General features: G+C 49.3%; 6 protein-coding genes across 12 annotated transcripts; 4 read left to right on the plus strand and 2 right to left on the minus strand.

The window, feature by feature from the left end:
- Positions 1 to 2,593: 2,593 nt before the first annotated feature.
- FOXG_05406 (choline-phosphate cytidylyltransferase) lies at positions 2,594 to 5,024 on the minus strand. Of its 2 annotated transcripts, XM_018383682.1 has the most exons (4): positions 4,007 to 5,024; positions 3,602 to 3,952; positions 3,221 to 3,554; positions 2,594 to 3,168 (listed from the first exon to the last, which is right to left on the minus strand). In XM_018383682.1, exons 1-4 carry the CDS (start codon positions 4,501 to 4,503, stop codon positions 3,013 to 3,015), a joined length of 1,338 nt encoding a protein of 445 aa, XP_018240663.1. In that variant the 5' UTR covers positions 4,504 to 5,024; the 3' UTR covers positions 2,594 to 3,012. The 2 variants fall into 2 exon arrangements, with proteins under 2 accessions (XP_018240663.1, XP_018240664.1); XM_018383683.1 differs by having other exon boundaries at positions 2,594 to 3,554.
- Positions 5,025 to 5,542: 518 nt separating this feature from the next.
- Positions 5,543 to 8,128, plus strand: FOXG_05407 (uncharacterized protein; the record flags this gene model as incomplete). The annotated part of the gene is made up of 4 exons (XM_018383684.1): positions 5,543 to 5,645; positions 6,783 to 7,337; positions 7,386 to 7,799; positions 7,850 to 8,128. 4 exons carry the CDS (start codon positions 5,543 to 5,545, stop codon positions 8,014 to 8,016), a joined length of 1,239 nt encoding a protein of 412 aa, XP_018240665.1. The 3' UTR covers positions 8,017 to 8,128.
- A 521-nt stretch (positions 8,129 to 8,649) lies between these two features.
- Positions 8,650 to 11,388, plus strand: FOXG_19055 (uncharacterized protein). 4 transcript variants are annotated; one of them, XM_018399235.1, is made up of 4 exons: positions 8,650 to 8,799; positions 8,873 to 9,349; positions 9,509 to 10,407; positions 10,456 to 11,379. In XM_018399235.1, exon 3 carries the CDS (start codon positions 9,870 to 9,872, stop codon positions 10,203 to 10,205), a length of 336 nt encoding a protein of 111 aa, XP_018240669.1. In that variant the 5' UTR covers positions 8,650 to 8,799; positions 8,873 to 9,349; positions 9,509 to 9,869; the 3' UTR covers positions 10,206 to 10,407; positions 10,456 to 11,379. The 4 variants fall into 4 exon arrangements, with proteins under 4 accessions (XP_018240669.1, XP_018240667.1, XP_018240668.1 ...); XM_018399233.1 differs by having other exon boundaries at positions 8,873 to 10,407; positions 10,456 to 11,388; XM_018399234.1 differs by having other exon boundaries at positions 8,662 to 9,349; positions 10,456 to 11,388.
- A 762-nt stretch (positions 11,389 to 12,150) lies between these two features.
- FOXG_05408 (uncharacterized protein) lies at positions 12,151 to 17,942 on the minus strand. 3 transcript variants are annotated; one of them, XM_018383685.1, is made up of 5 exons: positions 15,829 to 17,942; positions 15,670 to 15,779; positions 14,141 to 15,613; positions 13,353 to 14,084; positions 12,151 to 13,303 (listed from the first exon to the last, which is right to left on the minus strand). In XM_018383685.1, the coding sequence occupies exons 1-5, from the start codon at positions 16,606 to 16,608 to the stop codon at positions 12,940 to 12,942; spliced, it is 3,459 nt and encodes a 1,152-aa protein (XP_018240670.1). In that variant the 5' UTR covers positions 16,609 to 17,942; the 3' UTR covers positions 12,151 to 12,939. The 3 variants fall into 3 exon arrangements, with proteins under 3 accessions (XP_018240670.1, XP_018240671.1, XP_018240672.1); XM_018383686.1 differs by having other exon boundaries at positions 12,151 to 14,084; positions 15,829 to 17,862; XM_018383687.1 differs by having other exon boundaries at positions 15,670 to 17,862.
- Positions 17,943 to 19,175: 1,233 nt separating this feature from the next.
- On the plus strand, positions 19,176 to 19,344 carry FOXG_19056 (uncharacterized protein; the record flags this gene model as incomplete). Its single annotated transcript, XM_018399236.1, has 2 exons — positions 19,176 to 19,255; positions 19,317 to 19,344. The coding sequence occupies 2 exons, from the start codon at positions 19,176 to 19,178 to the stop codon at positions 19,342 to 19,344; spliced, it is 108 nt and encodes a 35-aa protein (XP_018240673.1).
- Positions 19,345 to 19,783: 439 nt separating this feature from the next.
- On the plus strand, positions 19,784 to 24,007 carry FOXG_19057 (uncharacterized protein). Its single transcript, XM_018399237.1, has 2 exons — positions 19,784 to 20,983; positions 21,042 to 24,007. Exon 2 carries the CDS (start codon positions 23,415 to 23,417, stop codon positions 23,814 to 23,816), a length of 402 nt encoding a protein of 133 aa, XP_018240674.1. The 5' UTR covers positions 19,784 to 20,983; positions 21,042 to 23,414; the 3' UTR covers positions 23,817 to 24,007.
- The last annotated feature ends 83 nt before the right edge of the window (positions 24,008 to 24,090 follow it).

The raw sequence follows: 24,090 nt of genomic DNA on the forward strand, positions 1-24,090 counted from the left end.
CAGGAAGCTAAAGCAATGCATCTGCATCGTATCTGGGCACTGAGACATCGTGGGCACGAGCGTGGGCGTGGTCGGGCGGGTATGGCGTCAAGGCGCCTGTTGGTGGCTGCTCTAGAAGCTAGAACCGATCATGGCTTGATGTCTCCAGAATGACAACAGACATGACATCGCGCATTTGAAATGGGTGTGGCTGTCTGACAGGTATCGACAACGATGCGTAGGAGAGAAAAAAAGATCCAATACAGAAGAGGCTGTGTCTAGAAAGGTTAAGTCGAGGAAAATGAACTGGGGAGAGAAGGAAAGGCGGCCGACAGGTAGGTACTATACTGTACCTTCCAGTAGCTCTTGCTTGCATCAGTAACGGGTACCGGCTTACCTAAGAGCTTGACCTACCGACTTGGTAAGCATCCATTCCCATTAGTCTGGTCCCGATATTGCCGATATATCAGCTATTGAGTTTATTGACACTGCCTTTAGATTGTGTTTTTTAAAACTTTCTATGTAATTACTTCCATCACTTCGATTGTGAAGCAACTCGTCTTTGGGGAACCCTGGGTCCATCCAACCTTACAAGTGCTTATCCCAAGGGTTTACTGGTAATTAGCTCCCATGGCCCGACCAGCCTCAATAGGGCCCGCGCCGTTACAACACTGTCCAGTGTCCATTGTCCACATGGTTTAGGTAGGTATGTTAGGTTCGGTCTAAGCTTTTTAACCGAGTTCTCAATATCACCCACATTTAATCCGAATCGCATACTGATCTCAATACCGGTATCCCATTCTCATGACAGATGTATGTATTGAAACATTACTTGAAATGTTGGATCCTTTCCCCTGGTAGCGTCAATTCGAATCCCTGTCTGTTGTACAAGGGTGACATTAGCCCAGCCTTGCTGGGCGCTAGGGTGGCCAAACAAAAGTCTAGGGCAGACACACCACAGCTCAGCCACTCGATGGCTGATTGGTCAATGTTTCATGATGACCTGAGGTGACCTATTTTTACATCCTTGGGCTGCGCCTGTTGGGTCCTGCACAGACAAAATCTGCTTGTTCAGTGTGATGCGCTAGCTCAAGCAGAAAGTTAGCAGCGTCACGATAATGCTTGTTGCGATCGACAAATTAATTAATCAGAGACAAGGCATTCTTTAATTTGCAGATCGACGAGTCAATTCCAGCAACGCCTTGCGGCTCATTGACCCATAAACTACCTATTGGCTTATTGAATACTAATCTTCTTCTGAGTCGGGAACAAACCGTTGTGCTCGTCCCGAGCAAAAGGATATGAAATGCGGGGCCGGACCGTTCCACGTTCCACGCTGTTTCTCCCCGCCTTTTGGCTGGACATGGAAATAGGAAATAACAACGTCCACGAGACTACACGGCACCAGCTGTCCAAAGGTTGTCCTTCTTTCCCAAATTAGATCATCACATATTGTTGTCTACCATATGTCATTCCGCACACTAAGCCTAGTATAAACGACCTTTTTCGGATTTTGAGGCCAAGACTCTGGGGGATTCGGCCCGCACGGAGAATATTCCTTAAAAGAAGTCCTCCACGGGACTCGTAGAGCTGTTTGTTGCAACCATAGATTCATATCTGGGTGGACAAGCGAAAAGCCCCCGGCGCTTGGATCCCGACTATTTTTGTATTTAGAGGCTCTTTTGGACCAATACATTGACAAGAAGAAGCGGCTTTTCCCAATGTAGATCTTGCACGAAATCTACCCTGTTTCTGTCGCCAAGGTCTCGCTAAGATGCTACATGAACTCATCCCGTCACTACGTCGCAGACATGCCCATGTTGACAACTAGCTTTTCAGCACCGATGCACGTCTGGTCTGATTCGCATGTGCTCCTCTAGAAGTGGAAGCAGATCTACACATGGGGACACACCCCTTGACTTGGCACTTGTTGCCTGTCACTCACCACATGTCTCCAACTTTCTATACACCGCAATTTGAGTTTATGAACTAGTCGCCCATTTGAGTACTGGCCGAAATCTTCATGACCCTTGTGGGGGTCATCTCCATTCGGACGTTTATCCGGGCATCCTCGATCGTATCTTTTACCTATCGCAGCCTGGTACGAATCATTGACATTTAGGAGCTTGACATTTTCGACATCAACATTTGCAATCAGGTTTCTCCTGTACATGCTGAGGGACTGCTTTCTACATCGCATTGCAAGGCGTGGAGAGATTCCTGTTGCCTAATGTCGATCGTTTAGGTCGAGGCAGACTGATGCTGACTGTACGATCGACAAATTCAACCAGATATCCCCTCGAACTCCAATTTACCACCATTGCCATGATGAAGTGGTCTCATCTGTTGGAACGTTACTTCTAATCATCCAGTGCTGTAGTAATCATCTGACTGAGCTCAATTGACAGTATAGCCGCCTAGGCGCCTAAGCGCAGGCGCCCCCAGATTGTGGTATTTGAGTGTCTGCGCCATCCGGAAAGCTGGATAACCTGAAGAGATTTGGCTCGGACTGATTTGCTCCGATATTTCAGCCTCACCGAGGGGGCCATGCACACTGGCTTGGTTAGCTGTACGACAATAGTTATCATGTCAGCAACGAGGGGCTCGAAATAAACTCCCGAACCAAAGGATTGTACCTGCAGAGACGCAGGCCGTAGCAAGGTGGTCCTAAGAATGAGATAATGTCACAAAAAAGGAGAGTATCGGAACATTTGAACTGATCAATCATACTCCTCGGATTACTTCGCCCAACTGTCGTACAATCCCGCAGCTACCTTAGACAAAAAGAATCCGCGTTCAACAGTGCGCCGAGGTTACATCGTAGTCGCGAAAACATTCGATACATAAAAGCCAGAACGCCTTGTATACCGGTCCTGTATTAAAGCGCACAGCCGAATACTGATTAAAATAATAATCCAAAGTCCATTGCGCAAACATCTGTTGTCCCTATCGTGGTGGCCCTGCCTCCTCTTCCTTCTGGACATTTTTAACCAATCTCCCACATTTGCAATCTGCATGACCATACAGCTCCATTTATAGCTTCGAAGGAGCGGCTGCAGCTGCAGCTGCAGCTGCGGTTGGAGTGATTGATGAGTCCTTTGGCGATTTGGCGTGTGTATCACTCTCTTCAGACTCATCGTCGCTGGGGGGTCGGCTGCTATCGGTAACATTTCCTCGGCTCTTGGTCATCTAGACGATCGTTAGCTCAAGGTGGAAACTGTGGTGCATGTCCACTACTCACCCATCCTCGGACACCACCAACAAGACCGAGAGCGTAGCCAGTGATGAACTCTTTGGGTGTACCAGAAGCGCCTGGCGAGCGTAGTGCCTCTGAGCTGCCTGCACTGTTAAATCGGGCGGGGCTCTGAGGACGGCTAGTAGGCCAGAACTGCTTGAGCTCACGACCGAGTTCTTGACCAGTAGTGGTCCAGTTGTTTGTGATGTTTTCCCGCAGGTCCTGAACATGTCGCTTGAGATCCAGCTCGTTCTTCTTGAGCCAGCTCACATTGAGCTCCTGGCGGGAAGTACCGCGCTTGAATTGTCGGGCAATGTACTTCTCGTAGTCGCGAACGATTCTGCGAGCTGTTAGAATGTTGGAAAGCATGGGTGCTCGGTAGCATACCTTGTGATGAGACCAGTTGTGCTGACACCTTCTGTTCGCTGTGTGACAAGGAACTTGCCAGCAGCCTTGATGGGCTGGTAGATGTCGTCGCCCTCGTCCGCGCCGTAAGGAAGATCATCGTGAGCGACATAGTCGAGCTTGTTCTCGTCGAGAAATTCGGGGGTAACAATCCATGGGCAATCCTCGATTACCTCATCGACCCATTTGCAGTGGCGGAGAGTTTCGGCACGCTCAGCGGCAGACATCACAGTCAAACCCTTGCGCTTGTGTGTTTCGTGGTCGCCTGTGACTCCAACGACGAGTGTTGTGTCAGGGAAAGCCTTCTTGGCCTGCTCGAGTTGTCGCATGTGGCTAAAGAGTGGTCAGCAGACAGTTCAGTTTCAAGAAGTTGGTCCTTTGACTTACCCAAGATGGAAGAGATCAAACACACCATCAGCGTATACACGAACAGGTCGGCCAACAGGAGGTGGGTTGGTCTTGTAGCCACCGGCAGGATCTTGGAGCTTGCCAATGGGAGGAGGAGGCATGGCCTCAATTCTTCGCTGCTCTTCTTCGTCAAGCTCCCTCAGAGAAGTCTTACGACCCTTGCGACCGACTCGCTCAGCAATGTCGATGCTGGCTTCTGTCGTGTCGCTTGGCTCGCCAGGATCCAGGGCATGGTCAGCGGCTGTCTCGAGGACACGATCCGCGCTAGAGCGCTGTCTCTTAGGAATTGGGCCTCCAACAGCTGATCCTCGGCTGTGAAGTCGTCCCGACTCAGCGGCTGTTGTGTCTCCTTCCTCACCAGATGCATCACGAGAGGATGTCTGGATGCCATTATCACCAAGATCAGCGGCCGACTCCACGCGAAGGGAGTTTCTCTTGCGCTTCCCGCCCTGGGATGAACTTGATGGCGAAGACATGGCTGATAGATAAGACTGGCACTGACTTTGACTGTTGGGGGAAGATGACGTGGCTTCGGGGTCGGGTCGGGTTGTGGGAGAGGATGAGAGAGACCTTAGGAGTAGGGGCCTAGGTAAGTCTGGTCTTAATTATGTGCGTGCTGAGGAACGAGACGGGGAAGCGACCTGGAACTGCTGTAGCAGTAGGTAGTTATTAACCTGGAGGAAAACGGTTACGGCTACCGAAGCAGTTCCACGTTGACGCGAAAAAAACCGGGTCTTGAATTGGGTCTGGACTTTCTCCAGAGCTGATTGGGTTTGGGGCGTAATATTCCCTGTAAAAGTCTGGGGTTCTAAAACTTGGCTCCTCGCCTTACAACAGCACTTTATATGCGAGACTCTGAGGATACCGTCATCGGAGGCGATATATGATGATTGATAAAGAGCAGAAACAAGAAACAAGGCATGATGCATTGATCAAGGTTGGGACAGAGTCAAAAGCTGATATCTACAGATAAGCCACTGCTTTCTTCCTTTCGAGTTCCCCTATAGCTCTCGATGGAACGGACGACATCGTCTAATTAAAAAAGTGGCCCGGCTTTCTCGTGTCAAAAAAAGGAGTGTAATCTCAAACACTTAATAGCGCAACTACCATAGCCATCACACCTTAGATGAGACAGGCAACTGCTCTCGTGACAATGCTTGTTCACTTGTAATTGCGCTCAACATGAATTTTGTGCATCTTAATAACTGTTTTTGAGCCGAATCGTCGCGTCAAATGTCAATTTCTCCAACACGATGTGGATTGTGGCGTCATTGCTGCCACCCCTTTAGCTGATCTACATGAAAAGGGGGAAGAAGCTGGTGGAAGAGAGCTTGAAGTGGTCACATGATGACGCACGTGAGTGTTCATCAATGTGATCAGATACTCATATATTCATTCATCCAAGGTTCCTCATGTTGCCCAAAGAATTTAACAAAGCTGAGCCAATGGCCCAAGTCAGTCAAGCTTCCTCGCAGACTACCTAAAGATTGCTCGTCGACTCAAGTAATCTTAAAAATGCAGCTTATGCTTATTGTTGTCAATGCAACATGCGTTTCAAAGAGTCCTCAGGAGGGGCATCTTCACAAATCTGGAATCATTCTATTCAAGCAAAAGCAAGGTCAATATTATCGGACAACCTGCTAGACCCACCGTGTAGCAATCCTCTCCATACAGGATAACCAGGTAAATACGCAGACCAAGAAGATGCGTTCGTTACTTGGGCCTGGTCATCGACCCCAAGACCCTGGAACCATCCAAGCCTAGGTGATCGTAGCTGGGAATAGAGTTTGGACAGTATTCCGGATACTACCAGCACAATGAACCAGAGAAATATAGAATTGTTCGGGCCATCTACTGATTCATCCTGGCATTAATTGGTGCTTCTGGTGAGTTTCTTTGCCTCTTCAGGGCCTCTCAAACTCTGTGCGTTTCAAGCTGTAGCTCCCTGGATATAATTTCGATAGGCCCTTGCCTTTTTGGACCAAGAACCCCAAACCAAACAAGTTCCTTGTCTGATACTCAGCCTTCATTGGTGGTTAGCAAATACCCTAGTCATTAGCACCAAGGCATATCTTGACCTACCCCCAAGAACAAGAATCAATTTGGCCTTGCTACTTCTCATGGCAATGGAAATCTTAAACAAATATTGGTTATTTAACTTCTAGTCGTGAACACCACCGCAAAACTTCCCTTACCCGAGATCACTGGATGCCGCTTCACCCTCCCTGTTTCGAATGAAACAATCTACACTTGGCTCTAATCTGGCTTCTATGGCTTCTCTATGATAGAACAGATGGCCTGCTTTCTTTGTTCTGTCTGTTTCAAATCAACCAGGATGTCAATCACAGCCGTCAAACTTGGAAAAGTCCGCCAATCCAACCAACTCGGCTATCAGACCCTTCGAATAAGCTTAGGCTAAGCCTTGACTGCAAATGGCGAGAAGTACCTATCCTGAATAAGCTTCCCCTTGTCAAGGTTTCAGTGACAAACTGGCAGCGGCTTGTCTGTCATTAGCTCCGTTCCCAGAATTGACTGGCCTGTGGCTGGAGGTCTGGGACGGTATCGTTGCATGACAGAAATCCTTTATAAGGAGTCAGACCTGGACAAACAACATCTAGCCCAGCAGGATATTCTTTGCTACTTTCTTTCATCTTTGGCAGTCCTGGGCAGGCCCGCAAAACCGCATTCTTTAATATTTTCCACTTTATTCTCGTTTAAGTGATCACTCGTTTAATCATTTCCAACATTCGAAAAGCTGCGCTTCTCACCATTGCCAACTTTGGCTCTGCCTTTGCCGCTCTACAGTTCTACAACCAGTGTGGTGGTGGTGCTTACACCGGAGACACCACATGTCCCTCCGGTTCCACATGCGTCGAAGCCACCAAGTGGTACAGCCAGTGTATTCCCGATGCCAAGGCTGGTCCCTCTCCTAAGGCTGCTGCTGTCGAGAAGTCTGATGTTGGTCTTCCCAGCTTCGGGTTCCCCGAGTTCCCTGAAGCTCCTGGTAGCGGTAGCGGCAATCAAAACGGTGGTGAGAACGACGAGAATGCTTCTCTTCCCCCTATTGTCTCAGCTCCAGCGGAGGAGGCTGACGAGTCGAGCAAGAAGCCTGTTGAGACTCCCATCGATGGCCCCGTAGCTAATCCAACTGAAGCTCCTGTCGCTACTCCTGATGCCGGCTCTGGATCTGGCTCAGGAGCTGGAGGTATCACACGAACTATCCCCGCATCCAGCGGTGCCAGTGCTGCTGCTACCGCCATCCCTGTTTCTAGTGAATTCGATGGCAAAATGACATACTATGATCGTTCCCGTGAGTTTGGTCTTCTCAGCTACGGCCCATCTCACTAACATCATCCAGCGGCCGTATGCCAGGATCAGGTGGAGACTGGCGAGGCTGGTGAGGCTGGTGCCATGTTCATTCTCGAGGATGGTGCTACTCTCCGCAATGTTATTATTGGGCCTGGCCAAGCTGAGGGCGTCCACTGTAAGGGAACCTGCACTCTTGAAAACGTCTGGTTTGAAGACGTTTGTGAAGATGCCATCACCCTAAAGCAAAAATCCGGCACCTCCGCTATCCGTGGAGGAGGTGCTTTCCACGCCGCCGATAAGGTTGTTCAGTTTAACGGTCGTGGCACTGTCGAGATCTCCGACTTTTATGTTGAAGACTATGGCAAGCTTGTGCGATCTTGCGGTAACTGCAAGGATAATGGTGGTCCCCGGAATGTTGTTATTGACAACGTCGCTGCTGTCAACGGCGGTGTTCTCTGCGGTAGTAAGTCACATTGGAGACATCAGTCGAGCTTGTGACTAACAATTTCTTAGTCAATACTAATTATGGCGACACTTGCACCGTCTTCAACGCTTGTCAGGACTCAGGCAAGAACTGTGACCTTTTCGAGGGTAACTCTGACGGCAGTGAACCCTCTAAGCTATCTAGTGGCCCTGATGGCACTTCTTGCAGGGCTGATAACTTCTCCGAGACTTGCTAAATTAAGTTTTGAATATGGGAAGATCTCAACGGGACTTGATGGACATCAACCTTATGTTATTATATCACAGTAGATTCCTGTGAATTGAGTTTCCAGAGCCGATCAAGACACATGTCTTTGCCTAAAGCAAGTGGGATCCAGCAAAATCGTCGTTGAACCTAGACCAATTGCACTCACTGTGGGTTCATAACGATCGTAGTGTGTATTTTCTGCCTGTGAAGGCAATATTCAGTTCGAGACAACCAGATCAGCGCTGGCGGTCAACTGCAAGACATACCCGACTTGACGCGGGGTTGTTGTCACTGCAAGGAGACTGAAGTTTTCTACAGAGCTTTTTATCCTTGTTCTGGGGCCACACGGCACTCACATATTAGCCGTAACTGACTTATATTGTCTCAGAGTTCGCCCTTTTACATCAGTCACCTCGTAGACTGATGTGAGGGCGTGAGTAGTAGCATTCACTACTTAGCCTAGTAACTAACCTCCTCGGGGCCATCTACTAATATCTAATATTTTCTGTCAGTGGCAGCAGCTGTCATGATGTTGGTTGCCTGGCGCCAACTTTTGATTTTAGGCAACTGTCTGTTTGTTTATTTTTTTTTATTTTTTTTTATTTTTTTGTTTACCCTTTCTATCTCTCCCATCTCTTTTTTTCCCCCTTCTTTTCCTTCTTCTTCCTTTTCTTCCTCGCTTCCTCATCTGACCGCCTCATCACCCCGAGCCTTGCGCCCGGAGGACTTCACCCCTCGGAAGCCCTTTTTGGGCCGCTATTAAGAGAACCTGGTGAGTAATCTACAGATTGACGTTGTTCCTCTCATCTTGCAGCTCTTTTTTCCGACTGAACAAACCTGAGTAGTCGCGGTGGACGAGAGATTCACAATGCTGAATGACTTCGTAAAGCAACACAGCACCCTAGGCGCGCCCATCACGCCTAGGGATGCCCTGTCACGATAATTAGTTTCTGGCGGGAAGGGGCATACGTTCGGGCGCAACGTATGAGAGTTTCCTCGCCGTTCGTCGTGTTGCACCCTCCTTTTGGGGGGGCCCTCTTCGTGAGGGTCGACGTTCGGATTTTCTTTTTTTCATCACTGTGAACGGCTGTCACCAGCCTTTTATCCAGTGCGCACCCACGAAGTCTTTCGCATTCTCTCTCTTTATCATCGCTGGATACCCACCGCCTGAGGAGTCCCAGAAGGATCCGAGGTTCAAATCCGAGCCTGTTCAGCCAGTTAGCCTGGCATCAACGTCGACTACCGCAAAGATTGCTTGAACTGCAGGCCGAAACAAACTGGCAGATGATGGTGCTCGCCAGGTATCCCAGGCCTCCGATAAGGTGAGTTTACCCTTCAGGGAGAAGCATTCTGTGGCCTTTTGTCTTGCCTATGTCGACAATTGTTGTCCAGGATACATAGTTGCTGAGGTTGACTTGAACCGTGTTGAAGCACTACTGTTGCAAGTTGCCACTCTTCGTACTTACTCACTCCAAAGCCAGGTTCAGACACATACTGGTATCAAGGATGGACTCTTCGAGACCCAGGATCGCGATTTCCCTCATATATTCTGCACAACAACCCAAGAAGAGTTAGAAATATCATCCGAATCGAAAGAGCAACAAGGATGTGGCTTTTTTCGATTTTGTTGACGGACGAATCTTCTTCCTTTTTCTCAAATCAACCAGAGATGATGCGAGGTCTCTCCTGGAATCCTTCAGCATGGGCGTATTCTACATGTGGAAACGGCCAAAGGACTGAGCCTTGATGTAGGGCAGCCTTTTCTTAAACTGCAACTACCCACCGAAAGACTTCAACGACTTGACTGCGCTCCCATCTAGTCAGCCGACCTTGGACAATTTCATGAAGGATGTTAAGATCAAAGAAGCACAAGAGATAATTGGCCCTGTTGCGGAATTTGCTTTTCGAAGATTTGAACCATTGGCACACCTTCAAATCTGTCACCAACTTCAAAAGCCGCGAACAAGTCCCTTCTTGGCTTTAGAAGCGTCGACAGAAACAAATACAGTCGCGTATGGAGGATGTTGTTTCATTTGCTGCCAACCCTACCAATTCGGTTGGCAAAAGTTTCAAGCGCGAAACCATCGTCGTCAACTCTCGTTACAAAGCAAAAAGCCTGGCGTGTCTGGCCCGGTTAAGCCCAGAAGCTTAGCGACCAAAAAACCCAGGCCAATCTAAAGGATATCTTAGCCCTTAGCAACGGAAGTACGGTAAATTCGAGAATGCCAAGAGCCTCCTCGACGGTTACCACCAAGCCCTGGATTTTCAGTCTGATAGATCTACGAGGTGCCATGCGGCAGTTAGGCCAGAGGTTCAGTTGTCCCTATGATGAGACTACGGGGTCAAGTGAGGAAGCAAAATTGCAGGGACTCAGATGAAGGTCAGTTATGATGCTTCCTTGAAATAATTCTGTCGCTAACATGTCTAGGACCATACTTGATATCAACGATCTAGAAATACCTTTGTGAAATCTCTAGGTCGCCTAACTGTGCGCCCAACATCGCCAACGCTGGTCAGGGTATCGCCAAGGTACTGACAGATGCAAAAGTTCTTCCTTCACAGACCTTCGGTAAAGCCTCGACATTGACCAGAGTATAAGCCAACTTGCAAGGGCTTTAGACTGACACATTGTGCAACTATTCCCTCTAGCTTGTGAGCTTCACGCACACAATGATTTACCAGCACTTGTTTTCCATTTCGACCGCTTTAAGTGTGAGCAGGCTGTTAGACACATTCTCTATGACTCTTGTAAGCATGGCAGTTGGAAAGTACTAGTACGTGACTACAGCATCAAGCAAGGTGACGTCTGGTTGCATCCCAAGGACTTTTGGCTCACACTCAAGACCATTGTGACCAGTCTTTAGAGGATCATCGGTGCAAAAGACGATCTCGACTTGGACAATCCCGAAGAAAAGGACAATGATGCCGATGTTCCAGAGGTATCTTCTGGCGGTATTGAGCACAGAAACTCATGGAAACACTCGAGAACATCGTCAAAATTGCAGTCAAGAGCAAGAGCAAGATCAAGGTCGCTGATAGCTGGGATGACGACAGCGAAGAGCCATCGGAGTCAGAGGGCCTCAGGTCATATACAGCTAACACACTTAAGGCTCAACAGTTGGGCTTGAACAAGAAGGATTGGTTGATACTGGTCTTGAAGGCATTCAAGTTATTGGAGGTGGAATTTGGGGCGAAGTTCTACGAGATTGGAGCGTCAACGGCACGTTCATTTTGATCCGATAATAGAAGCACGTTATTCACATGTGGCGTTCTATAAAGCACACATAGCCCACTGCAATGTAGCAATCCCAGTCATTCTATCGATACTTGTACCAGTACGAATCCAGTGAAAGTTGCTCAATTCCCTTTAGTCCCGGGACAGAGGCGAACATCTTTGCAAGACCTTCACCCTCGGTGTGAGTTATGGTTGACCGCCTAGACATGGCCTATGGAGTGGGCTCACCGATCCATGTATCAAGACTTTCCTAAGTAGTGTGGCCCTCTTGAGGCTCCTAGCCAATGCTTCCCCCCCTCATGTTTCCTCGTGTTTTGACCCCCTTACAGTAAATCTTTATGACATGTAAGAATAATTGCTTTTTTTTCTTCTATGGCAAAAGCCATGATCCCTGCACTATCCACAAGTTGAAACCTGGAATGACTCGTTTGAGACACAAAAACTCAGATGGTGCTGAGAAATGTATCGATTCACTGAGTTCAACTGAGTCAAACTGTCATCCTTTTCCGCCTTGGCGGTGAATCTGCCCCTCCCCCTTTTTCCCCTCGCATTTTAGATGTTCTAGAAACATGCACGGAACCACCGAAACAGAACGCCCTGACCTTCTAGAAGACTTTTCTTTTGGCGGGGGGTGTTCAACTAAACTACTAGACCTAACGTAGACCCTGGTACGTACCTGGCATACCTTACGTACAGAAACAGTGCCTCCCCCACGCATCTCTCGTGTGCAATCAGGGGCAGGCGATTTGTTTGTTGTATCGAGATGCTGCACGTAATGAATGGGATGCAGGAGAGGAACAAGGATTAAAGTACGAGGGCCTCAATGGCGTCATTGGTCTTCAAAGTCGCTCAACGCTTCTTGTTGAAGAGGAACATGTGTTGCACCCAGTAAAGATTAAGAACTTCATAATATTGTATAGATTTTGTATATAATTCAACTCCCTTTTGGGAGGCAATGCTTCTAAACATCCAGAAAAAAAACAAAACGATTGTGAGCATGCACGTGTTTTCCTCCTTTCCTTTTGATCCAATATGTACTACAGTATGCTCAACAACCGTGAGTGGTATCTCCTCCAAATCCCTCCATGTAAAACAAGGAAAATTGAGATCCATGATGTCCAAAAACAATAATAAAAAAATCATTTGCCATATAAAACAGCCATGCAATGCAGATCTTGTAATGATCAAAAACACAAACGACAGGTAAGCCTCTCTATAAGCGGAAATCAATAAATGACCGGCCAAACCAATAAACATCCGTCGACGTATATACAACAGGATTTGTGTTCGAGATTGGGGTTTGCACCCCAAAGAGGTATTCTTTTGTTGTACGCTGCTGGTGATACAGTGCACTGAAGCGAGTTGAGAGAGGGCGTTGGATAAGTTAGAACAGATCCAAAACACCTGTGCTTGACATGGCGATGCACCCATGTTTCTTCTCAGTCGCCATCGAAAAGGCGCAATCCATGCACCTGGGGGGATAGTCGCTCTATCCGTCGAGCCCATTTCGTTTGACTGAGCGTCTAATAACTAACTGCCAAAACAATGGCACTCCTTCGTGGTCTCTTATGGCGCGTATGAATCAGTCCCCAAACGCCATGTCATGATGATTATAAATGATAATGAAAGTCATCAATATAGGTCTCCCAATCACGGCGGCAAATATCGTCGACTCTATCACTGCCCGTGTGATGAGTTCATCTGTAAATGATGGGGCATAGATCGTGGATGTCCTTGATCGCCCATCTGATGGGGCATCTGAGGCGGCGCGGCCATGGGAACAGGTCTTGGAGTATGGTAGCCAGGTGCGCTTGTGCCGCTCGAGAAGCTCGAGTTGGTCCTCGGATCGTAGCTGAAAAGATCTCTCTGTAGGCCTTCAAGGATGTGCATGTCAGTTCGAAGTGCACTCGTTGCCGTTGCCGACTGTCGCAAAAACTGGATCGTCTTGTGGAACAGTGTTCGGAGTAGTTCCTCATCTACATAGGTGTGAAGGATTGGGTCACGGAATGCAGCTGACAGAATCAACAGGTTGCCCCATTGCCTAGAGCGTGGTTAGTTTGAGGCGCATCAGTTGAAGATGAAAGACTTACGCGTGAGCTGTGCCGAAAACATTGGTGATGATCGGCCTCCTATCTCCCAGACCGTGGAAAGCACGGGTGCTTTCAATGAGCGCTTTGATACCCTTCTTAGCCAACTCAACGACTTGAGGATCGATATCGCCATGCGTTCTAGCCTTGGGATGAATAACAGGTGCTGTGATGTCCTGTCGAAATTCGGAACTGACGCTGGGAAAGTTGGGGCTCGATGCATGATTCTTGATTGAGTGCGAGAACTGCAGAATCTGTCGGATGAATGGGCGATAAGTGATCACCTGAGCTCCCCAGTACTTTGCCCGCAGTCTTGCTGCCAGAATGTCATCTGCGGGGGGATCATCCTCTCTGAATGCAAAGCTAGGGGCAACCCAATGCATACCCGAAACAGCATCAGATACGACGCCGACATTGCGGAACTTGTCTTTGCCAGGTTTGGCCGGATCTTCAGGGGCGTAAAACATTCGGTGGATGCTGTTGAGGTGGGTACGCAAGTATAGCTGACCTGGGTAGCTGTCCAAGATGCGCTGGTTGAAACCTTCCAAGAGACTCATGTTAGGGTGTGGCATGTCATCTTTATATGAGAGCAGTCCTGATGGGGGAAGTTGCATCTCTGCAATGAGGTCACTCTCGAGCTGCAGACAAGTCCAGAACGTGAGAGCAAGTTGGTTATACTTGGTTTCCTGGATGAACTCGCTGTTGCGCTTGATTCGTCGCATTTTGTCCAAGCTCCTGCCATATTGTCAGCCACTCCTGATCTGTGTTCTAGTAATACTCACAATACTTACGGTCTCATGATGACTTGGAGCTTGTGGCTGGCCCTGTGGATGAAAGCAAAACTCTCCATTGGTCTGCCCAGCTGGCCATGATACAGCCCGGCAAAGATGTTAGCGTACACATTTTTCATATTGTTGTACGCGCCGGTGTGGTTGCCAAGGATATCCGTAGCATATGCAAAGTACTCCAGGCCAGGAATTACCTCATAGTTCTTCTTCAGACTGTAGCCAGAGCGGAAAGCACCAGTGCCATGGATAGAGGATCGACGACTATGAATGTTCCGGTCTTGCTCTTTAGGTGATGGCAAGCCTGATGAATGGGAATGAGATGAGTACCCTGGGGGGGAGCCTTGATTGGGCGATGGTGGAATGGCTCCATTGCGAAGGGCAGGGCTTCCATGGGGAAGAGGCTCTGTAGGATGGACGACATCCGGCACGTTATCGCGGTGGAGGCAAACTTTACCCAAAGCCAGAACCGTGAGAACTAGAGCGGTATGGATGGACCGATCTGGTCGACCGATACGTTGTGGCGCCGGGGTGGGTGGCTCGGAGCCATCTGGTCCTGGCGATCGTTTCCTCTTTGAGCCTGCAGCTTCTGGTGTCTGTGAGCCTCCTCCAACGGCGAAGGTGGGCTTCGATGTTTGTGGCTTTGCTGAACGTGGCTGTGATGCAGGAAGGTTATCCAGAAAGTGCCTAACCCAGTAGTCCAACAGCTTTGGTTGAATAATAGGGTGCATGTTGAGAATGTTTTCCTTAAAACTTTCCACGTACGCCCACACTTTCGGCTCAGAGAAATCAGGATTGCCATCAACCAAAACACCTCCCTTGTATTCCACTTGGTCCGGAGGGCTCAGTCCACCGAGCTGGCCCCAATCAGCCGCGGGCGAAGGAGATGCCATATCGGATGAATCGTCGGCCATATCCAAGTTGCCATGGTCGGTTGGTTCTCTAACATGTCGTGAAGGGTGGGAGTCTTCACCTCGACCATACACTATCAGAACGCCTCTGTTCTGTTCTTGGCTGATGGGATATTCGCTAATGTATCGAACCCCTTCGCGCTCAACGTGATGTTTTGTAAGCTCCCGAATGGAAGGCCATTCCAAGAGCAGACCTGCCAAAGTCGTATGATTGATGGGAATCGCGGGCTCGCCAGGGGGAACGGGTGGGCCTGGCTCTACCTCCATCTCGTCCTCGGCCATCATACGCAATGGCATAGGCTCTGAGGACGGGTGATCGCGATGGGCGTCATTATAGTACGGGTCCACAGAAGCGCCATTGGCAACGTAAGGCGATGCTGGCGCACGCTTGTACTCGTCCTCCACTGAAGATTCCGTCTTGAGAGTTGATGTCGCAATATGCTTGGGCAAGAGGGATTCCATCTTGATCAATCTCTGGTCAAATCGCCCCAGGTGTGTCATGATCGAGTTAAGCGACGTCTGAACAGAGCCGAGGCCCTCTAGAATGTCGGCTTGAGCTTTATCCGTCCTGTCAACAATTCTTAGTTTTTGCTACCAAGTCAACGTGAATCTCTCAAAACCTACGCCTTGGGCACCGGGTCACGGTATTTGCATTCCACGCCCTTTTCCTTGCAGGTTTTACATGGCTTCGTCTCGTCGCACTTGGCCTTCAGCTGCCGGCAGCTATCGCACGCCTATATCCAATTAGAACTTGCGCGCTTCCAAATCACAAAAGGCCCGTACCTGAGAAGCTCTCGTGTTCTTCTTCTTAGCTGGGACGGACGACGAATAAACACTATAGAATGGTTCGTGAGGGGTTGAAGGATAACCTCCATGTTGCTCGTAGGGCGTCTGATGGGGCACGGGAGTAGGCGGCGGGAAGCTGGGCGCACGGTAGCCACCCGGTGTCGGGGGCATAGAAGGCGCGCCTTCGTAATTCATGTGTCGCGGTGGGTTATCCGGGTATGCGCCAGGAGGCGGTGGTGGTGGAAGTGAGGTCGGCGGAAGATGTGGTGTTGACGACATCCCTTCGGGCGCATGGCCCGTCGAGTTGGGTCGGCGTTGATCCTCAGCTGGGTCCCGTTTTATGGGAGGATCTCTTGGACCGTAAGGCGGGTATGGGTGATGCGCTGGATGCGCCGGCGACGGAGGTGGATGTGGGTGCTGCTGTGGTGGATGTTGATGCTGCTGTTGCTGTCGGTGGTAGTCTTGAACAGGAGGATAGGGCTCTGGTTCATGATGGCGACGATCGGTGTCGTGAAGCGGTTGCGCAGGCGCAGCGTGAGAAGGCGTCGGCGGAGCTGATGAATGCTCGATGGGTCGGGGAGGGTAATGTTGATACGGGCTCGGAGGAGGATGAGGAGGATGGGGAGGATGATGTAGAGCGCCGGGCGGAGGCGGAGGCGGAGGCGGTGGTGGAAGTTGATGAGCGTGAGGATGTGGTAGTGATACTCCTTGTTGAGGCGTGCCGACTGGCCACGAAGAGAGGCGTGGACGTTTACTATCTGGAGGTGCTGGATCCATGCTTGAGTACTATATATGTATGGTAGTACTTGCACACATAATCAGGAACAAGGCGAAGAGAAAAGCAGGGACCACGTAGAGGCGGTGGCCATGGATAGGTACAATACAATAGTAGAATGGTATAGGATAATGGCAGAAGCGAAACAAAAGACGGCCCGGGGAGTGAGGTGAAGCTTCCAGCTGCTTTGGAAGCTGGAGGGGCGGATGATAATTGGGCCCTTCAGCAATAGAGGTAGAGGTTGAGAGACCAGGACGGCATGGGGTGGGTGTGTCTGAAACGACTGGGTACAATTACATGTACGTGTACGAAGTACTGTACTGTATGTACCGTACCTAGAGGTGAAAAGTGAAGTTTGGAGAGAGGTAGTAGGTAGGCAGGTAGAGAAAGAGATGGGATGCCGAGTAGCCAGCCTGAGCCCCAGTGACGCGGTACGGTAGGATCAGCAGTTGGGCAGAGACGAGATGGAGATTCGACAAGTTCTCGCTCGGTACCTGGGAGATGGACAACGGTGGGGGGGCACAGACACAACGGCGGTAGCGAAAGGACTTTCGAAGGATGGGATCGGATGGTTGGGATGGCGAAAAAAGGGACGCGCTCGAGACTGAGAGCTGGAGATTGAGGGAAGAAAGGCGCAAATTTGGCGAGCGAACGGATCGATTCTTGGGCAGGTATGATGTCGACTCCAAGTCGAGCGCAATTCTGGGACCGACAGCCTCAAACCTCAAGGCACAAAAGACGGTCTGCCGGGGGTGGGCGGGCCAGGTGCAGGCGGTTTTGGAGCCAATTGACGAACCGACCCTGCCGAGTTGACAGTCGGAGGAGGCTAAACAAGGCCAGGGGGTTAAGGAACCTTGATGCTTGGCTGCGACTGGGGGGGATGATGTCGGCGAAGACTCTTCTTTTTTCTTTGGCGGACCCCTGCTGCCCGTTTTTTTCCCACCCCTGCACCTAAAAGACTACCTAGAAAGCAGAGCAGATTTTCCAGCAAGATGGAAGTCACTGTACCAGTACCTGGAACCGCGAGTTTTGCGTTGCTGGGTGCTACAGAGAAAAGACTGACGTCGGTCGCTACCCGCTGGCTTGGTTCGGGCTTGGGGTTGGGTTGGGTTGGTTTGGTTTGGTTTCTTATGTTGTCCTGGCTGCTAGACAGGCCTTCTCTCCTCTGCTAAAAGGACCCTTTTTCTTTAGCTGAGCGAATATTGAAGTACGAGTCCGCCGGTTGGAGACTACCGCATATGGTCAACAAAGCGGGCGGAGGTGTTGCAGTCGCAAAATATGGATGATGTGAGAGCAGATCAAGCAGAAGCACGTAATGGCAAGAACAATAGTATGTGCCAGTAAAAGCAAAGAAGCGCGGTAGGCGAACAACTCAACACCGCAACTTTGCTGATACGGTACCCGCGCCGTACTGTAATGGATGCTCACGAGTAGCGGACAAAGTGGGAAGTAAAAAAAATTCAGGACCTTAGGTAAGTATCTGGCCATGCGACGGACCGCCCAAAAGGTACAAGCTTCAGACGGGAGATGATGGCTGGGTGGAGGTGAACGAGATTGTGGTGGTGCGCTTGAGTTGAGTTACAGTGGAGGCCTCGTGGCCGCGGCGTGGAGCCCAACACGTCTAGTAGCGCACGACGGATTTGCTCTACGCAGTGTCCACTAGCCTGATTCTCACAAAGAGATTTTTTTCTGAAACTACAGTGGATACTTTAGCTTGGGAAAATCATACAGCTGACTGTAGGCTCCAGAGGCATTGAGGGCAAATCGTCTTGTACGTAACTCCAACTCGACTCAGTCACAGTGACAGTGCACTCGACTCAATATGCAACGACTCGCCAGCAATGCACAAAAGTGGCTGATGTTACGGTACTCTCAGTACGTCAGAGTTTGGGTTCAGAGTCCCATCCATTCCTGGTTGAATCTCGGTTACTGGAATTCCATTCTCGGTACTAGAGTTCAGTGAAACGTCGAGCGAGCATTAGACGGATAAAGTAAGCTCAAGGCACTACTGTTGGAGCTCTTGGTCATTCCCGACCAGGTGCAGATCATGGAGAAGAAGGTTTTGCCGGTCCTTGCCCACACATCACGGGCCGTTAGAAGAGGTGAAAGATAACGGAAATCTTGATACCCAACGCCAATGCTAACCAGCAATGCCCGGACATGCCGTGTAAGTAAGTAAAAGCGAGCATAAGTGATCGCATGATGGACTGTGGACGTATAGAGAATACTGTAAGGTACTTTGAGGGGTCAACGTCCCTCAAGTACCTTACAGTACAGTACCACCAAGATCCTTGAAGATCTTTGAAATTTCCTGCGTACCTTACCTAGTCTATCCGTATTCTCGGTACATTCAAGCCCGACAAGTCTCAGATCTCTGTAGCTGTAAATAATTGCGCTCTGGTAAATTGCTTCAGTACCTACCTACTACCTTTAAGAGAGAGAATTCCCTCAATGCCCAAAGCTCGGGATTGCTGCATCAATGAAGCGAAGGAACATGTATGTACAGCACGGACAATGATCACCATGACGGGACCTATGCACAATCATTGATCGCAGCAGCGGCAGCGCAATGCAACGAAACTCACCAGCAGCCCAGCCCAGCGCAGTTCAGCCATTGAACAGTGATCCCCTGGCCCTCTTCCCTGTAAGGTACGTACCTCCTGCGGAGCAGTTTCTCGGCCACGTGAAAGGTTGCAGGTGACTCCTGTAGCGGAAGCAAGTATCGATATGACGACTAATGATTGGAGTTGCTTCTTCTTGTAAACATGCGGTAACTTCTCGTAGACGGACAGTTTCCGCCCCAAGTGAGGTCGGCAGGGTCAAGTCGCAAGCCAACCTTTGGTTATTAACAGGGTAATTATTTCCATCCATGAATATTACGTTGCTATTATCATCATCATTATCAACACAAAGTTGATGCAGTTATCCTCGTTTTAAGCAGAGGCCACTTCTTGTCCAATGCTTTCCCAGCCGCCTCTCACGTTAGCATCTTGTCCAAACCTGCCAGAAACGTCATTTCGTTCCTCTGTCGGACTTTATTGACAAACAAACCAGGTCATGAGGAACTATCGACTTAGCAATCAAATCACCTATCGTTCAGTCACCTGCCGGCAGGTTGCAACAAACAAGATCGTCGATTGTCACATATCAAAAAAAAAAAAAAAAAAAAAAAAAAAAAAAAAAAAAAAAAAAAAAGAATAATTGTGAGAGTTTCAGTATAAATTTGACTCCAGTCTCCTTTTGTAAACAAAAACCCGACGGGCGACTTATTAGTGAACGTGATTGATTAACAAGAAGCAAAAATGGACGGATCACTTCTGGGGTACAGAGTAGCCAATAATTACCGACTGCATCAACAGCCGCACGTTACAGCTTGTGCTAGTCGCTACCCATGGAAAGTCCTTGTCGATCATCTGTCTGTCACCAGTCTAGAATACAGAACACTGCACTTCGTACCAACTTAGCCTTCGGGTCCGAGCTGTTATAGGTGCTAGCAGACACACATCTGACTCGATAAAAGAAGAGTCATAATATCCAAGCGGACTGTCCAGTTGTGCAGGTCCTGTTTCTACTACGCAGTACTCTTCGTTTTAATATGACAGGGTTTCCTTATGGTCAGAAGCTCTATAAGTCGGAATTTCACTCCAGTCGGTCGACCAACAGTCCATTCACGATGCTGCACGTTTTGAGTTCGTGCTTCAAAGGAACACTTGGGCCTTCACTGTCACAAGTTGTGTCATGATGACGATCTTCAGCAGGACGTTAAGCACTGCCATATGTTCAGACAACCCTGATGATCTCCCTCAAGTGCCGATAAGCAGAATCCTCAGTTGAAATAATGTAGTATAATGCGAATCTCCACAACGTGTCTCATATGACGCTGTATACTTGGCGAGATTTGATGGAACTCCGAAGGACAGACGCAGGCACGGCCCAGGCGCGACAATTTGGATTGACCAGGGTCTTTTATTCTACTTCTTCTACGACTCCTTCCAATATTGGACACGATTTATTAGATACAGACTCCGCTCAATACAGCCCGGGCCTTCCAGCGGTTCTTACATCTCTTAATGAGATTCGCTAACAGCTAACGTTCATTATTAAATTAGAATGCACCCAGGCGATGGCACTGGATACCTTAAGCGTCGATGAAATCAGACAGATGTGAAGCCACTCTAGTGACAATCCAGAAGCTCCTTCATTCATTTTGGGCCAAGCCCACGCTTTGACCTGTCTCACAGCGAGCGAGCGTTAACCCGACCAAAATTTTCAATTACCGGTCTGCCACTTTATTCCAGTTCTTGCTTCGAAAGCCAAGCCGCGAATGGAAGTCGAAGCACAATCCTCAGCTTCTATGCTCTCGTGCTGACCGACAAAGTGAGATAATGACGGGCTTGGGAAGACCTAGGTCGCCGGCTAATGCGCAACTAACAAGATTGACGCTCCTCACCACGCATGAATACTTGGTCACGATGAAGCAACGGTCGTCACCGCTTCTTGTTCCCTTCACCTATGGATGGATACGGTGAATCTCTTCCTCGGCCAGTGGACCCATCTATCGTCACAGGTAGATTTATACACATGGAGCACGATGCACCTAAAATTGACTTTCTCCGTGGAATCATACATATACGTGACCATGCGTTATCTTACCCTAATGTTCTTTCAATCGTCCCCGAGTATTATGATTATGGTATTTATCCATGTGGTTGGAAAAGCAGGGACCCGGGGCATGTTCACATGGTTACTGTCACTTATTCAAGGACCATCCGTCCCCCTGGCCAGAGAAAAAGCTTCTGGAACATCGAATGGCCTTATCTCCCTCCACCAAGACCCCATCAGCAACTGGGGACGGATGCATATAGTTAACTAATGGACACTTCGCCCGTTGCCCGAGACTACTGGAAAGGGCAATTAGTCTGTCAGTAAGAGCAGTGTCCATAGTGTCCTGCATATGAGGTGCATGAGGCTACATCTATCGCTAAGTTTTTGGGTGTTTCTTTTGGGACATCCCTGACTGTACACGGGTTAATCAAGGGAGGATATTGTCGATGAACAGATATTACCGCCGACTCAAAGACGCGCTGAATCTGACTCGCCGAACGATTCAAGACCGCTTGCTCCGTAATAGCCTCGACTTGGCTGTCAAATCGGCCGAGGGGATCGCATGTATGTACATCTGGAGAGAATCATCCCACAGCCAAGTATCTCTACCTGTACCTTGCATGGCACCGCACCTGGGATTGATCCCCCTGGATACAAAGCCCTTACTGTAACGTCGCCTGCTAGCATTCATGGTACTTTCGTCAGTGAGCCCGTCGGACACGGCTGGTTGTATCTGCGCTAGGTGGACATTCATGCCCAACATTTGCCTCTCGTCAAACAAGACACAAATTCGATATCGAGCCAGAAAAGACATACATGTCCAGGGAGCACTCCCGTCTCCATGCTTCCGAGTCCAATTGTGGCCAACATGGAGAAGGGTGTGTGCCCAGTTCGACTCGACGGAATAGTTTTCTTTAATGCCACTGTGCGTTACGATCCCTCTGTTGAAATGTCACACCGGCTTTTCTGCCTGTCTTCGGCATGTTATCCGCTTGGAATCGCCAGTTGGCCCAGCCCTGCTTCTCGAGTAAATTAACTTCATGTCCCGGCCAAACTATTGGTCTAAGGATTTATCTTCTTGACTGTGCTACTTTTGTAGCACGGATCTCAAGATCAATTGCTCAAAGCTCGGGCGACGTCAGAGGCGTGTCAATAATCAGAGTGATAGTCCACAGAGCAGCGAAATACCTAAACTACATGTCACAATTATTACTGGCTACCAAGGTTGCTGGCAATTTGCCATCAACCCAGTCGTTGGCGAGCTCAGGTGTCAAACCCTGGTTGAAAACGGTGGGAGACGACCTCTCTTCAGAGCTTTCCAGATCGCCGGGACGACGCTAATGGATTAATAACTCCCTTGGGGTTCGTCTGGGAACGTTGGCGTCGCTGAATGCGACGTCATGTGTATGCGAAGGGCAGTGAAGCGATGCAGGGGGTTGCGCCAGACATGGGTAACCGTATGAGTGCGTTGCAGTGCCTACACTGCTGAGTAGACATGATTGTTAGTCAGTCTAAATCAGTGACGTCTCTACGGTAGGACACTCACTACTTTACTGTAAGGTTTGAGAGGCGGTGCGGTACGGTACCATTGACGAAAGTAGACGAAGACAAGCCACCACACACCGACAAACCACGACGGGCACCGACAACATGGAACTGGGTCAAGCTGACCTCTCAGAGCCGTCACCGACTCGGCAGCAACAGGGGGGAGTAAACGACTGGAAGAAAAAGCAAAAAAAAAAACCACGGCAACGAGTCAGTCACGGCTCGTCGGCGTCCCCAAGTGACCCGGAGGTCAGACACAATTCACAGCTTGAAAGGTTAAGAGGCTCGGAGCCGCCTGCGGGCCGGTGCGGACGCGGAATCGGCTTCTTCACTTTCCGTACGCTACCTAAGTACATAGTATGATCTTAGTGGACTGGCCATCTTCATTTGAAGGCATCGTAGATGCTCGCGGTGATGGAGCAGCGCTAGAACAAAATAAGTGCAAGATTGTGACCTCCAATCGCATTGGATCTAAAAGTATCCTCAAAGGGGCAAATCCTTCTTCTGACGAGCCACGCGCCACACTATTCGTATGCTTATTTAGCACTTCTCCTCTCACTCTCCCTTACGCCGGTTAGAATAAGCTAGCCGTTTCGTGAAGCTCATTCATTCATACAGCAGAGTAACATGCAGATACAGATGATCCTCCCACAACTTAATGACACCTCGCTTATTTCTATGTGTTATTCTTGGTTGCCCTGAAACCTTCTTGGAGCTTTCCTGCCCTTGCTTGAAACTCAGCAAAGCAGGGGGCGGCCAATTCTTGAATCGAATCGAGACCCATTCAAGCCGCTGGAGGCTGAGACATTGCAGGTGCCGTGTCCATGTCGTCGGTGACAGTAGAAGCCGTCGCTTCAGCATGTCATCGTCTTCCTTGCTCGGCCGCCAGGCCCAAGATGGCTCTACGCCGTGGTGGTATTCACCAGTGTTCACCACTCACCACTCACCACTCACCAGTTGTTCCTCTTGGCAGGGAAACAAACTTGAATCGTTATTGGGGGTAACATTGGGGGGCTTGTTTACAATACGAGCTGTGTTCTTGATGCTGATGCCCCCATAGTTTTCAAATCTACGTTGTTACCCTACATTTCATAGCTACGACAAAGGATTCGCAAACCCATACCTATTCCAGTGATAGTAGCTATTAGGCGCATTGCACCGTCTTTTCTTCGTTGTTCTAGAAGACTGACTATTTATGACCTGTCGACTCTGTTCAGCTACCCCGAATACAGTCCTGGTATTGACGCCTCCAGTTATCAGCCGGACATCAAGCCCGACTCCGCACAACCCAGTTCGTACATAGAATTGTTATCAACATTGCTCCAACTTCTGTG

This window comes from Fusarium oxysporum, chromosome 7, assembly GCF_000149955.1.
Source record: "Fusarium oxysporum f. sp. lycopersici 4287 chromosome 7, whole genome shotgun sequence".
NCBI classification, from domain to species: Eukaryota; Fungi; Ascomycota; class Sordariomycetes; order Hypocreales; family Nectriaceae; genus Fusarium; species Fusarium oxysporum.

Excerpts from the sequence above, each read along its gene's own strand:
- FOXG_05406 (XM_018383682.1), bottom strand. The coding sequence starts at position 4,503 with ATGTCTTCGCCATCAAGTTCATCCCAGGGCGGGAAGCGCAAGAGAAAC. Across the intron at positions 3,953-4,006 it reads TTTGATCTCTTCCATCTTGG|CCACATGCGACAACTCGAGC; the intron begins GTAAGTCAAAGG and ends ACCACTCTTTAG. Across the intron at positions 3,555-3,601 it reads ACAACTGGTCTCATCACAAG|AATCGTTCGCGACTACGAGA; the intron begins GTATGCTACCGA and ends AACAGCTCGCAG.
- FOXG_19055 (XM_018399233.1), top strand. The coding sequence starts at position 9,870 with ATGAAGGATGTTAAGATCAAAGAAGCACAAGAGATAATTGGCCCTGTT.
- FOXG_05408 (XM_018383685.1), bottom strand. The coding sequence starts at position 16,608 with ATGGATCCAGCACCTCCAGATAGTAAACGTCCACGCCTCTCTTCGTGG. Across the intron at positions 15,614-15,669 it reads CGTGACCCGGTGCCCAAGGC|GACGGATAAAGCTCAAGCCG; the intron begins GTAGGTTTTGAG and ends AATTGTTGACAG. Across the intron at positions 14,085-14,140 it reads CTCCAAGTCATCATGAGACC|GAGCTTGGACAAAATGCGAC; the intron begins GTAAGTATTGTG and ends ACAATATGGCAG.
- FOXG_19057 (XM_018399237.1), top strand. The coding sequence starts at position 23,415 with ATGACACCTCGCTTATTTCTATGTGTTATTCTTGGTTGCCCTGAAACC.